General features: G+C 42.2%; 1 protein-coding gene across 1 annotated transcript in view; it reads left to right on the forward strand.

The window, feature by feature from the left end:
* Positions 1-8,317: 8,317 nt before the first annotated feature.
* Positions 8,318-14,866, forward strand: part of LOC139277203 (IQ motif and SEC7 domain-containing protein 1-like) — a 241,826-nt gene continuing 235,277 nt past the window's right edge. Inside the window, exon 1 of the mRNA XM_070895348.1 lies at positions 8,318-8,355. Within this exon, the coding sequence (XP_070751449.1) occupies positions 8,321-8,355 (35 nt within the window). The 5' untranslated portion in view covers positions 8,318-8,320. The remainder of the gene's footprint in view (positions 8,356-14,866) is intronic.

The raw sequence follows: 14,866 nt of genomic DNA on the forward strand, positions 1-14,866 counted from the left end.
TTGATAAAGGGTAGCATGTGAATGTACAAAGATTTCTCCTTGGGCAATTTGGTACATTGTTGGTTCTTAAATACATCTTTAGAATTTCTTGAAAGATTTCAAAATGCTAAACAGGCTCTTGCTTCAGCCCATCTGCTGCTGAAACACTCATCCATGTCTTTGTCACTTCCAGACTCGACAATTCCAATGTTCTCCTGGCCGGTCTCCCATCCGCCCACCCTCTTTAGTTCATCCAAAACTCTGCTGCCATTATCCTATCCTGCTTGCCTATCTCCTCTGTGATTGCTGACCTACTTTGGCTCCCAGTACCCGGAAGCTTAACATTTATAATTGTCATCTTTGTTTTAAAATCCATTCGTAGCCTCTTCTTCCTATCTCTGTAACCCCCTACCCACCCATTGAACTTTCCATTCCCCTGACTCTGGCCTCTCATGCATCCTTCATCCTCTCTTCAGCCCACCATTAGCAGCTATGGCTTCAGCCGATTAGTCCCCACATTCTGGAACTCCCTCTCTAAACCACTCAACCTCCTTCTCCTCTTTGAAGACCATCCTTAAAACTCACCTGTTTGACCAAGATTTTGATCACCCCTCCTAAAGTCTCCTTTGGCTTGGCATCCATTGTCTTTATGCCTCTGTGAAGAGCCTTGATTTTTTTTTTAATGTTCAAGTTGGTGTCTTGATGCAAGTTGTTGGTAGCTTTGGATTGTAAAACCTTTAGAAATTCAACACAGCTTTATGCATCGCCAAATGATCTAATTTCATCTCTTCTGTCATGAATATACTTCCTTTTCAAATTTTGTTTTGAAGAATGATTTATATTGCTGGCCTGCAATTTTACACTTGTATTCATTTTAAAATTCCAGTGTTTTTCAAAGAAAAATTGTAAGTGGATAAAACATCATTTGAAAACAAAGACAATTTGAAAGCAGTTTGTTTTGTTATCTTTGATTGTGTTGTTTGAAGCTGAACAAGTAGGGTCACACACAGCCGCAGAATGTTGTCATGACTCATTATCAGCAGCTGCTTGGCTTGCTCTGGCGTTGTTTGATGTCCTCATAGAAATGATAAAGAAGTACTGTTTTTTTTTCACAAATTGAAAATCTCTATAGCAGAGTTTTTAGTTTGATTAGTTTTTAATTTCTGGCTTGACTAGTTATTAGACAAGTAGGCTGTAATGCTATAATGAACTTTTGATGCCATATTTTATAAAATCCTTACAACGCCATGTATTTTGATTGTGTAGATGAATTTGAGTAATGGCCTTTGTTAAAAACGCAAGTAATGGATACCTGGAATATGTTGGTGACCCTGGTCTATTGTTTGAGGAGAGTAGTGATGACCTCAAATGGCAAAGTTTTATGAATCCTGAGATTAAATGAGAGCCTTGTACAAACACTGGCATGAGCCATTTTTAAAATTGTTCCAGTGACGGCCGAATTTGTGTTTCTTCCTTCAATAAGTGATTATATTGACAAAGCACTATTGATGCTGTGAAATTATTATAATAACTTATATTATATATTATATTAAATATGTTCCTGAAAAGCAATGCAAGCATAAACAACTGTCCCATAGTAAACCAGTGTAAAAAAAAATCTATTGTGAAATACTTCAAGATTTAATATACCCATGTGCTGAAGTGTACTGGTATGTTGGAGTATTAATAATACTCTTGAATATTATGGTCGGAAAATGTCTGCTCTGTGCTCACCAGCCCAGGATTGTTCCGCCCATTCACTTTAATAGAGGGAAAATTGTGGGCTGATGAGCACCGAATTAGAAAAACTCGAGCCTATAAATGTAGAATATGAATACATGGCTGTAATTTTCCCCTTTCCAATTTGGTTCTTAAATCTCAAGAGATTATCCAGCTGCCTCAGTTCTCGTCTGTGAATAATTTCATGACTGCTGTACTGTGGATGACTTTAGAATTGCTGCACTATGCTCTCAATGACACACTCGATGTTGGGTTGGCATGAGGTGCTGCTCAAATAGTATGAGACTGGGAATGTCCTTCCAAGTTGGAAAACCTTGTATCCATAGTGCTCTTTTTTTTCAAGCAGCCTGATGAAAAGATTAAAGCCAATCAGGTGAGGTCACCCCATGACCTTTATAGTAGAGGCAGCTGCTTTTGATACCAGGCTATACAAAGCACCTGACTCTACTCCATTCGTCCATCCATAAAGATAAATATTTGAACCAGTGATACTAATCAAACACTGCACTCTCCCGAACTAAGGCTCTGAAGCCACATACACAAAAAGACCAGCAGTCAAACCTGGTGCCTTTCCAGTCTGTGAGGCACAAGTATTGATATGGTAAAACATAAAAGATCAGATGTTCTGTCGGTCTGCAACAATGATGTGATTGAGGAACTGTGGTCCAACTAGACATTTTCTGGAGGGGGTTAAACAGTTAACTGGAGGAACCTTCACGTGTATGCATTCCGGTAAAACTCAAGTAGTGTTGGAATGCTAAAGCTTATATTTAATTTATTCTCATGTTTAGTTCTAATTTGGAACAAATTTATATTTAAATCTGTAATATAACATGTTGCTAATTCTGAAAAGAATATTTTGAACATGATGGTTCTCATGATTTTGCTGATTTATGGGACCTTGCTATGTGCAATTTGGTTGTTGCGTTTGCCTATATACCAACAGTGACTGCCGCCCTTGCCCGGTTTGGCCTATATGGTTGACTTTTAACTTCCCACTGAAATAACCTAGCAAGCTGTTCAGTTGTACCAAATCACTATGAAAAAGTAAATAAAACTGGACAGACCACCCGGCATTGACCTTGGCACCAGATTCACGAAGGCATACCCAGCCCAGTCAACCTTGCAAAGTCCTTCTCACTAATACCTGGAGACTTGTGCCAAAATTGGGACAGCTGTCCCACAGACTAGTCAAACCTCTACCACCTGGAAGAGTAAGGGCCGCAGATACATGGGAACACCACCACCTCCAGATTCCCCTCCAAGTCAAACACCAACCTGACTTGGAAATATATTGCTGTTCCTTCATCATTGCTGAGTCAAAATCCTCGAACTACCTCCCTAATAGTACTGTGGGAGTACCTTCACACACGGACTACAGCGGTTCAAGAAGGCGGCTCACCACCGCCACCCTTTTGCGGGCAATTGAGGATGGGCAATAAATGCTGGCCTTGCCAGTGAGACACACACCCTGCGAGGAAAAAAAAAGCTCAAAAGTAATTATCGACTGTAAAAGTGCTTTGGGACATCCCAGGACCCTAATAAAATCCTATATATGCAAATTCCTCCTTAATCCTAATTGCAGTTGGTACACAGACCATCTCAAAATACTCCAAATAGGTGCTATGTTCAAAAAAAACAATGCCTAATAGTCCATTTTACTGTAGTGCTGAATTTGCAGCTGAATTGGTAACAAGGCCATCTTTGTTTTATAGTGATAGCAATAATAAAGTCCTATTTGTGTATCTGCTGCCTGTGAAATGTTCTGTCATTGGTAGAATCCAATGACAAAGAGTAGGGACAGCACTTGAGTATGAACTGAACATTCCTAAAATCTGCTTCTGCAAAACTCTAATTTCTTAATGGATGCAGGAGAAAATCTTTTCACAGGATATCCTCTTCAGTCCTGCAGCTAAATCAAAAAAATACAAATTGGCAACAACTTTGGCAGCCAGCAGCTTTATACTGATCATGATCTATTTCCCTAATAAACGACGGAGTAGTGAGTTCTAAATCATTTAAAATAAATCTTTATATTTTAGGGGAATTTCCATTTAATACATTTTAAAATCCATCCTTTGTTATGTACATGCAAAAGTGAACGTAAATAGATTTTCCATCCTATTGGTAATATTTTTTTTAAATGTGTGTTGTTACCTTTGAATTACTGTGGACAGATTTACACTGGTCTGAATTAAATATGGAAGTCTCTTAGAATTTTGTTAGCTATTTATTCTAACAGATTTGTGAAGTTTGCATGAAAGGGCTAATGTCCATGTATTCCAGGAAACAGCAGGCAGTGACTGGTGCACGGGGCTGACTGTCAAAGAAATGTAGCATTGTGTCTGCTGTAAACAGCACTATTTTATCTCAATGCAATTATCATTTTTAAAGGAGAAATGTATCCTATTTTAAATTTCAATAGTTTATTCAAACAAAGTCATTCTGAATCACATGCTGTGTTGTGCAATTCAGTTGATCACATTAAACCATAGTGCCATTTATTTACTGGACAGAAGAACAACAAATAGTTTATTTTAATTTGTACCTCTCCAAAACTCAGACTGCAATGCAAAATTGTTTTTAATAGTCAAGTATCATAAAATTGATACTTGTCTTGTTTTTTTTAAACTAGGAACTAGATCTAACTTTGCATCCTTCCTTATTCGACATGCAGCATACTGATTAAGGAAACATTCCTGGATGAATTTTAAGAATCTCTTTCCATCTGACCACAAGCCTTTGGCTTCTCTTAGCCCAGCTTAGGATAGACAAAGTCCCCAATTATTCCAACTTTTTTACTATAGCATACCTCTCTCGATTGCCTATAAATCTTACCCACTCTTTCTTTTCCACTGTTGGGTGGCCCGTAATACACCCCACTTTGGAAAACATATCCATTGGTACTCCGGAACTCAACCCAGACAGACTCCTCCTGAGCACAACGATCATTAAGAACTTTTCCATGGATGTAATCATGTTCTTAAGAAGGCCACCCATCCTACATTTATTCCTTTTCTATCTCCCCCAAAAATTATATGTGGCAATATTCCGATGCCTATCCTTTATTGTCCAGCCGGGTTTGCAGATGACACTAAGCTGGGTGCACTGTGAGCTGTGAGGAGGATGCTAAGAAGCTACAGGGTGACTTGGACAGGTTAGGTGAGTGGACAAATGCATGGCAGATGCGGTGTAATGTGGGTAAATGTGAGGTTATCCACTTTGGTGGCAAAAACAGAAAGGTAGAATATTATCTGAACTGTGACAGATTAGGAGAAGAGGAGGTGCAACGAGACCTTGGTGTCATGGTACATCAGTCATTGAAAGTTGGCAAGCAGGTACAGCAGGTGGTGAAGAAGGCAAATGGCATGTTGGCCTTCATAGCTAGAGAATTTGAGTATAGGAGCAGGGAGGTCTTACTGCAGTAGTACATGGCCTTGGTGAGGCCACACCTGCAATACTGTGTTCAGTTTTGGTCTCCTAATCTGAGGAAGAACATTCTTGCTCTTGAGAGAGTGCAGCGAAGGTTCACCAGACTGATTCCCGGGATGTCAGGACTGACATATGAGGAGAGACTGGATCGACTGGGCTTGTATTCACTGGAGTTTAGAAGAAAGAGAGGAGATCTCATAGAAACATATAAAATTCTGACAGGATTGGACAGGTTAGATGCAGGAAGAATGTTCCCAATACTGGGGAAGTCCAGAATCAGGGGTCACAGTCTAAGAATAAGGGATAAGCCATTTAGGACTGAGATGAGGAGAAACTTCTTCACTCAAAGTTGTGAATCTGTGAAATTCTCTACCGCAGAAAGTTGTTGAGGCCAGTTCGTTAGATATATTCAAGAGGGAGTTAGATGTGGCCCTTAAGGCTGAAGGGATCAAGGGGTATGGAGAGAAAGTGGGAAAGGGGCACTGAGGTTGAATGATCAGCCATGATCTTATTGAATGGTGATGCAGGCTCAAAGGGCCGAATGACCTACTCCTGCACCTAATTTCTATGTTTCTATGACTACCCTCGTCTGGTTCCATTCTTGTCTATCCAGAGAATCACCTGCAATGGCTTCTCTTTCCACTCTTGCACTATTGCCTCTCGAGTCCCCCAAGGATCTATTTTTGCCCCCCTTCTATTTCTCATCCACATGCTGCCCCTCGGCAACACCATCCGAAAATACAGCGTCAGTTTCCACATGTACACTGACGCCACCCAGCTCTACCTACCACCACGTCTCTTGACCCCTTGATTGTCTCTGATTTGTCACACTGCTTCTCTCTCGCTAAAAATGCAAGTTGTTGTTCACCTCCCGGTTTCCCCCTAGCTGAATTTGAGTTTCAGCTATCCAAAATTTGCAGAGCTATGGGGGACGTGCAGGGGAATGGGACTAATAGGATAGCTCTTTCAAAGCACAGGCACAATGGACCGAACGGCTACAGTTTGTGCGGTGTCATTCTGAGCGCATGCTGGCAAGGCTGCATTTATTTTCCATCCCACAGTTGTGAGAAAAAGGAAGATTAGAAGATTGCGACCAGTGTCTCCACAATTTTCCTCTTGCTTCCCTCCGTAACCTAGGATGCATCCCATCCGGACCAGGTGACATTTCTACTTTTGAGCGCTGCCACCTTTTTAAGTACCTCCTTTTTATGCTCTCTAGTGAAAATAGATGCGAAGTACACATTCCGTACCTCCGCCATGCCCTCTGCCTCCACAAAAAGATGTACTTTTTGGTCCCTAATTGAGAACAAATTCAAATAAAATTGACACTTGTCCTCTTATAATGATTTGCTCACATGCTTACTCAGCTTAAGCAATGTTAATAGTTTTATACTTCATTACAAAATGAATTTAAACTTTCTCAAGCTCTTCAAAAGTACAGAAAATATTTTATTTATTATAACACTGTTGATGTAATTATCAAAATTGAACATTTTCCATGTTTTGTTGGGAAGGAAATAGTGGAATTCCAGAACTTGTGAAATCTGATGGAGTTACTGAAGAATATATGCTCTTAAAATCTTGTTTTTTTTATTCATTATCGGGATGTGGGCATCGCTGACAAAGCCAGTATTTATTGCCCATCCCTAATTGTCCTTGAGAAGGTAGTAGTGAGCCACCTTCCTGAACCACTGCAGTCTGTGTGGTGAAGATGCTCTCACAGTGCGGTTAGTTAGGGAGTGCCAGTATCTTGACCCAGTGACGATGAAGGAACAACGATATATTTCCAAGTCAGGATGGTGTGTGACTTGGAGGCGAATTTTCAGGTGGTGGTGTTCTCATGTGCTTTCTGCCCTTGTCCTTCTTGGTAGAGGTTGTGGATTTGGGAGGTGTTGTCGAAGAAGCCTTGGCGAGTTGCTGCAATGCATCCCGTAGATGGTGCACAGTGTGCTGGTGGTGGAGGGATTGAATGCTTAAGGTGGTGGATGGGGTGCCATTTATCTTGGATGGAGTCGAGCTTCTTGAATATTGTTGGAACTGCACTCATCCAGGCAAGTGGAGAGTATTCCATCAAACTCTAACTTGTCCCTTGTAGATGGTGGAAAGGCTTTGGGGAGTCAGGAGGTGAGACACTCGCCGCCGAATAATCCGCCTCTGACCCGCTCATGTAGCCACAGTATTTATGTGGCTGGTCCAGTCAAGTTTTTGGTCAATGATGACCCACAGGATTTTAATGGTGGGGGCTTCAATGATGGTAATGCCATTGAATGTCAAGGGGAGGTGGTTCGACTTTCTCTTGTTGGAGATGGTCATTGCCTGGCACTTGAGTGGCACAAATGTTACTTGAATTTGTTGCAAGTTACAATATCCTGAAATCCAGTCCATGTTTTACAATATTACTACTTAAGCTTTACTTGAATAGTTGAGTAAAATGTTTCCAGATTTGGATATATAATTAGATAAGAGAGTTGTGCTATAAATGTTTTAATTTGTTGAACTCTGAAATTGTGTAATCTTCAAGTAGTGACTTCACTGATGTAAACAATTTCTAAAACCACAATTTATGGTTTCTTGTCAAATGTTTTACAGGAAGACACACAGATCTATTCATCACTAACTACATATGAAATGTTTTATTATACGAGACAAGGAAGAAATTCTGCAGGCAGCTTAGAGTTTAAACAGTCCCCACCAGATGATTTAGGGCGTATTGTTGAATGCTTACTGTCTTCTGGTAAGTGATATTCAGGGGCCCACAGTCAGTCAGCCAGCCTTACCCAATGCCGAACTCGACTGTCAAACCTCATAGGACAGTTTGGGCTTTTACCTTACTTGGTAAATTGTGAGCGTCCGACGTTTTCAGTTACAGGGTTGCTTTCGACGATCAACAAAATAGGGATCAGGGAAACAAACCTATGTTGCGAAGTACAATGAAAAACAAAACTTAAGAAACTTAACAATGTTCTCTTGAGGCTTTAGGACATGCACATTTTCCTTAAATAAGTTGCAATGGAAATTGCTTCACGCCTGTGAGTCATTAACTGCCTGCTGGCTGCACCAGGCAATAACTTGCTTGCTCTTGAAAGCAGCCTTTTTTTCTGCTGCAACAGTAAAACCCCATGGTTTGTGCGAATAGTATGCTCAAATGGGTGATGCCATGTGGAATCTAATGTGGAAGTACTGCATCTCTGTGAGGACAATCAGGTAGGACATATTTTGAACTCATTTATCATTTGGTGTGGCAGAATTGCATGTGTATCATGTTCAAGAATTTGAAGACTTTTAAAGGTTTTATTTTTCCTCTGGAAAATTAGGCAGACACAGTTAAAACAGTTACTGGCAAACACAAAATTCCTGAGGCTTGATGTGAATCATTTCTAAACAGACCGCTTGTAATTTTTGTGCCTGGTGTAGATATGCAGAGTTGGTGCTTCTGACGGCTTATGTGGTAAATTCACTAGCCGTTATGTTAGTGAGCTGCACAGATCAAGAAAGTACAAGATTTAATTCCTGGTTTCTGCTGAGCTCGTGACTCTCAATGAGAGCATCACTGGGGTCACTACAATTGGCTTCAGTGCCCTGACCTGGTAAGTGTATACAAATCAGCTAAGGTTCTCGAGAATGCAGGAATAAGATCCATTCTGATGCCCTCCACAGTCTCTTAAAACCTTTCTGTCGAATCCGAAGCATGAAGAATGATGTCATGCTCGAGGTTACAAAGTATCCATGAGCGAGTGTCTCAAGGAAAAAGCTAAAGGGAATTAAAAAAAAATGTTTGTTGTGAAGTTGGCATTTTTAATGCAATTTGGTTATTATTGTGGTACAAGACCTGCATGTAAATGCAACTAGCAATATTGAGCACTGCACCTAACTCCAGTTAGAATCTGCATTGGGTGGATTGATGGAGCCAAAGCAAGTCATGTGTAATTATAAGGACCATTCCCATTGAATTAGTCTGTGGGTGAGAGAGTAAAAGTCTTGAGTTTAATACTTTAGGATGTAAGTTGTTCATTCTTTACTCCAATTTTGTTCATGTCCCATGACAGGAGAAAACATAGACAACCTATTCCTCTGCCTTTGTCAATGGCATTCTGCAACCAGCTTTTTTGTGATTTGGGAGCAGGCCTTTGTCTTTTGGGAACTACTTAGTCTCCTCTTCGTGTCTCAGTAGCATGACAGAGAATTTGAACTTGTCACATGAGAAAGGCATGAATCTAATTTTAATGCATTGTTTTCGTTTTGCTATTTGTCAGAAATATAATTTAGTTTTTTTTAAAGGTTTAATGAGAGTTTGTAGACAGCAGAGTTTGTCAGCAGCAGTAACGTGAAGAGGAAAAAAGCAGCCTGGGTGTACGCACTGCATCTCTTCCATCATGTTGCTCTGTGGTGTCTGGCGTGCTCCTGCTGCTAATCTCTCTATACAAGCATCATACAGTGATTGAAATATAATTTGAAGTTTAATTTCAGCACCGACCTAAATAAAGATAGTGTGGACAAAAACAAAGAAATGAAAGTTGGGACCGAACGTACAGGATATATTTGGTGTGGTTAGTGAAACAAAATCCCATCCCAGGATAGATAGGTAGAGGGAATCACTGCAAATCAGCAAGTGTAACAGTTTAAACTTGAAAGTTTGAGGAATAGTCAGTACAGAATAACCATTATACCTGGCATTGCTGATGGACTTCCACCCCCCCCCCCCCCCCCCCCTGTGCTGGAAGTTTTTATTTGTTTGTTTTAACTGTTCATTTGCAACACTTAAATCTGTCACTTTAACATTGAGAAATGTATCTGGGCCAATGAGTGTTTTGCAACTAAAAGTTTTTAACTATCACACGGCTGCCTTTCCGAACATAGAAGCATAGGATCTATAATGCAAATAGTGTTTTGTGCCTCGCGATTGTACTGCATACTGGTCGAATTTAATTCCATCAATTAAAGATATTATAAGAATGGGATGGTGTCAGCTGTTGGAACGAGGGTTCATAACATAAGAACATAAGAATTAGGAACAGGAGTAGGCCATCTAGCCCCACGAGCCTGCTCCGCCATTCAAAAAGATCATGGCTGATCTGGCCGTGGACTCAGCTCCACTTACCCGCCCGCTCCCCATAACCCTTAATTCCCTTATTGTTTAAAAATCTATCTATCTGTAGTTTGAATACATTCAATGAGCTAGCCTCAACTGCTTCCTTGGGCAGAGAATTCCAGATTCACAACCCGCTGGGAGAAGAAATTCCTTCTCAACTCGGTTTTAAATTAGCTTCCCCGTATTTTGAGGCTGTGACCCCTAGTTCTAGTCTCCCCGCCCAGTGGAAACAACCTCTCTGCCTCTATCTTGTCTATCCCTTTCATTATTTTAAATGTTTCTATAAGATCACCCCTCATCCTTCTGAACTCCAACAAGTAAAGACCCAGTCTACTCAATCTATCATCATAAGGTAACCCCCTCATCTCTGGTATCAGCCTAGTGAATCGTCTCTGTACCCCCTCCAAAGCTAGTATATCCTTCCTTAAGTAAGGTGACCAAAACTGCACGCAGTACTCCAGGTGCGGCCTCACCAATACACTGTACAGTTGCAGCAGGACCTCCCTGCTTTTGTACTCCATCCCTCTCACAATGAAGGCCAACATTCCATTCGCCTTCCTGATTACCTGCTGCACCTGCAAACTAACTTTTTGTGATTCATGCACAAGGACCCCCAGGTCCGACTGCACCTCAGCATGTTGTAATTTCTCCCCATTCAAATAATGTTCCCTTTTACTGTTTTTTTTTCCCCCCCCAAGATGGATGACCTTCACATTTTCCGACATTGTATTCCATCTGCCAAACCTTAGCCCATTCGCTTAACCTATCTAAATCTCTTTGCAGCCTTTCTGTGTCCTCTACACAACCCGCTTTCCCACTAATCTTTGTGTCATCTGCAAATTTTGTTACACTACACTCTGTGCCCTCTTCCAGGTAATCTATGTATATTGTAAACAGTTGTGGTTCCAGCACTGATCCCTGTGGCACACCACTAACCACCGATTTCCAACCCGAAAAGGATCCATTTATCCCGACTCTCTGCTTTCTGTTAGCCAGCCAATTCTCGATCCATGCTAATACATTTCCTCTGACTCCACATACCTTTATCTTCTGCAGTAACCTTTTGTGTGGCACCTTATCGAATGCCTTTTGAAAATCTAAATACACCACATCCATCGGTACACCTCTATCCACCATGCTCATTATATCCTCAAAGAATTCCAGTACATTAGTTAAACATGATTTCCCCTTCATGAATCCATGTTGCGTCTGCTTAATTGCACTGTTCCTATCTAGATGTCCCGCTATTTCTTCCTTAATGATAGCTTCAAGCATTTTCCCCACTACAGATGTCAAACTAACCGGCCTATAAACCTGCCTTTTGTCTGCCCCCTTTTTTAAACAGAGGCGTTACATTAGCTGCTTTCCAATCTGTTGGTACCTCCCCAGAGTCCAGAGAATTTTGGTAGATTATAACGAATGCATCTGCTATAACTTCCGCCATCTCTTTTAATACCCTGGGATGCATTTCATCAGGATCAGGGGACTTGTCTATCTTGAGTCCCATTAGCCTGATCAGCACTCCCCCCCCCCCCCCCCCCCCCTAATGATGGTGATTGTCTCAAGGTCCTCCCTTCCCACATTCCCGTGACCAGCAATTTTTGGCATGGTTTTTGTGTCTTCCACTGTGAAGATCGAAGCAAAATAATTGTTTACGGTCTCAGCCATTTCCACATTTCCCATTATTAAATCCCCCTTCTCATCTTCTAAGGGACCAACATTTACTGTAGTCACTCTTTCCCGTTTTATATATCGGTAAAAGCTTTTACTATCAGTTTTTATGTTTTGCGCAAGTTTACTTTCGTAATCTATCTTTCCTTTCTTTATTGCTTTCTTAGTCATTCCTTGCTGTCATTTAAAATTTTCCCAATCTTCTATTTTCCCACTAACCTTGGCCACCTTATACGCATTGGTTTTTAATTTGATACTCTCCTTTATTTCCTTGGTTATCCATGGCTGGTTATCCCTTCTCTTACCGCCCTTCTTTTTCACTGGAATAAATTTTTGTTGAGCACTATGAAAGAGCTCCTTAAAAGTCCTCCACTGTTCCTCAATTGTGCCACCGTTTAGTCTGTGTTCCCAGTCTACTTCAGCCAACTCTGCCCTCATCCCACTGTAGACCACTACCTGAGTACCTCAATGTCCTTTCTGGGCTCTCTGTGGGACCAGCACATGATGAGTTGAATCAGCTTTCTGCTGAGCATGGCATGAATTGTGTAAGGGGGCCTAACGCAAGAATATCTCCATCGAAAAGGAGGATGATGGAATGTGTGAAAGCCATGTCTGTGATTGACTGGAATACGTCAGCATGGTCACTCGTGTTTATGGGAATGGGAAGAGTTTGAGGGCAATGTAACCATGGTAACTAGATGATAGGAAGAGATTGAGAAGAGTTAAGTACATGTTTGTTATGTTCATGTTGTTCTGTTGTCATTTGTATGTATCTTTGTTTTACTATGATTTATTGGTGGTATGCATAGAATATAGTGATCAAAGGTAAGGATGGTATCAATTTGTGAATGAATTGGTTTTAGCAGCTCACTTACTGGACTGGTGTAGTATGAAAATACCTGAGCTCTCATACTGAATTCGTGAAGTACGATTCAATAAAGGCATTGCTACAACTGAATGTGTGGGTACTCTGGTGTTTAAAGTAACAAGATGAAAAGGATCAAGAAAGCAGTCCACATCAAGAAGACCAGTAGAGCTGATGAGCCTTGCTTGTGTGTAGTTCTAACATTGTGGAGCGAAATACTGAATGATATTCTGTGGTTGAAGATGAGTGAATATGCATAATCATCATCATCATAGGCAGTCCCTCGAAATCGAGGAAGACTTGCTTCCACTCAAAGTGAGTTCTTAGATGACTGTACAGTCCAATACGGGAATTACAGTCTCTGTCACAGGTGGGACAGATAGTCGTTGAAGGAAAGGGTGGGTCGGGTGTCTGGTTTGCTGCACGCTCCTTCTGCTGCCTGCGCTTATTTTCTGCATGCTCTCGTGACGAGACTCGAGGTGCTCATCACCCTCCCGGATGCTCTTTCTCCACTTAAGGCGGTCTTTGCCAGGGATTCCCAGGTGTCAGTGGGGATGTTGCACTTCATCAAGAAGGCTTTGAGAGTGTCCTTGAAACATTTCCTCTGCCCACTTGGAGCTTGCTTGCCATGTAGGAGTTCAGAGTAGAGCATTTGCTTTGGGAGTCTTGTGTCAGGCATGCGAACAATGTGGCTCGCCCAACAGAGCTGGTCAAGTGTGGTCAGTGCTTCGATGCTGGGAATGTTGGCCTGATCGAGAACACTGACGTTGATGCGTCTAACCTCCCAGAAGATTTGCAGAATCTTGCGGAGAGATCGTTGGTGGTATTTCTCCAGTGATTTGAGGGGTTTGCTGTATATGGTCCACATCTCTGAGCCATACAGAAGGGCGGGTATCAGTGCAGCCCTGCAAGACCATAAGCTTGGTGCCAGATTTGAGGGCCTGATTCTTGAACACACTTTTCCTCAGGCGACTGAAGGCTGCGCTTGCCAATAGCAGGCTACTGAGTAACGGAAAGTGGTCCACGTTGTCCAAGGCCGTGGATTTTGATGATGGGGGCAGTGCTGTGTGGCGGGGTTAGGTTGGTGGAGGACCTTTTGTCTTACGGATGTTTAGTGTAAGGCCCATGCTTTTGTACGCCTTGGTGAAGATGTTGACGATGGCTTGGAGTTCAGCCTCTGCGCAGACGCAAGTGTTGTCTGCGTACTGTAGTTAGACGACAGAGGATGGGACGGTTTTGGATCTAGCCTGGAGTCGATGAAGGTTGAACAGGTTCCCACTGGTTCTATAGTTTAGTTACACTCCAGCGGGGAGCTTGTTGAGAGTGAGATGGAGCATTGCAGCGAGGAAGATTGAGAAGCGGTGGAGGTTACACCTTCTAGAAAGGCAAACTAGAGGAAGAATGCCGTCTCCATGGAGTCAGTTTCACCATCAAGAATGAGCTGGTCGACTGTCTGAGACTCCGCCTGTGGGATTAGCGAACGCCTCATGACTCTCCGGCTCACCCTATCCCAGAACCAGTGCGTATGCACTAACATTCGATGCAACAGATGAGGTCAAAGACGGATTCTACTCCAGCTTTGAACAATCCCTGTCCCGTGTCCTTAAGGGCGATTAAACCGATCCTCCTCGGCGACTTCAATGCCAGAGTCGGTAAGGACACGGACCTCTGGCGTGGTGTGATCGACAGAGAGGGGATTGGGAAAACCAACTCCAGCGGTACCCTGCTCCTGACAAAATGCCTAGAACACGACCCTGTCGTCATCAACACCTTGTTCCACCAGAGGGACAAGTACAAGGCATCGTGGCAACACCCTCGCTCCAAACACTGACACCTCCTCAACTATATCATCATTCGAGCGAGGGATCGCAAGGACATGCGCATCACCCACTCCATGACAGGAACCGATGACTGCTGGACAGACCACGGCCAAGCTTGTTTAGTGATCAACATTAATATAGCCCCAAAGCAACGATGGCAACTGAAGCAATGCTGCAGAAAAATCAACGCTGGGGCACTTACAGACCCAGCTAAGACAGCACTATACAGCCAGCCTCTGACCCTGAGAAGCAGTGTGCCCACAGTGCTTG

The sequence above is a fragment of the Pristiophorus japonicus genome, chromosome 12 (assembly GCF_044704955.1).
Source record: "Pristiophorus japonicus isolate sPriJap1 chromosome 12, sPriJap1.hap1, whole genome shotgun sequence".
Lineage (NCBI taxonomy): Eukaryota > Metazoa > Chordata > Chondrichthyes > Pristiophoridae > Pristiophorus > Pristiophorus japonicus.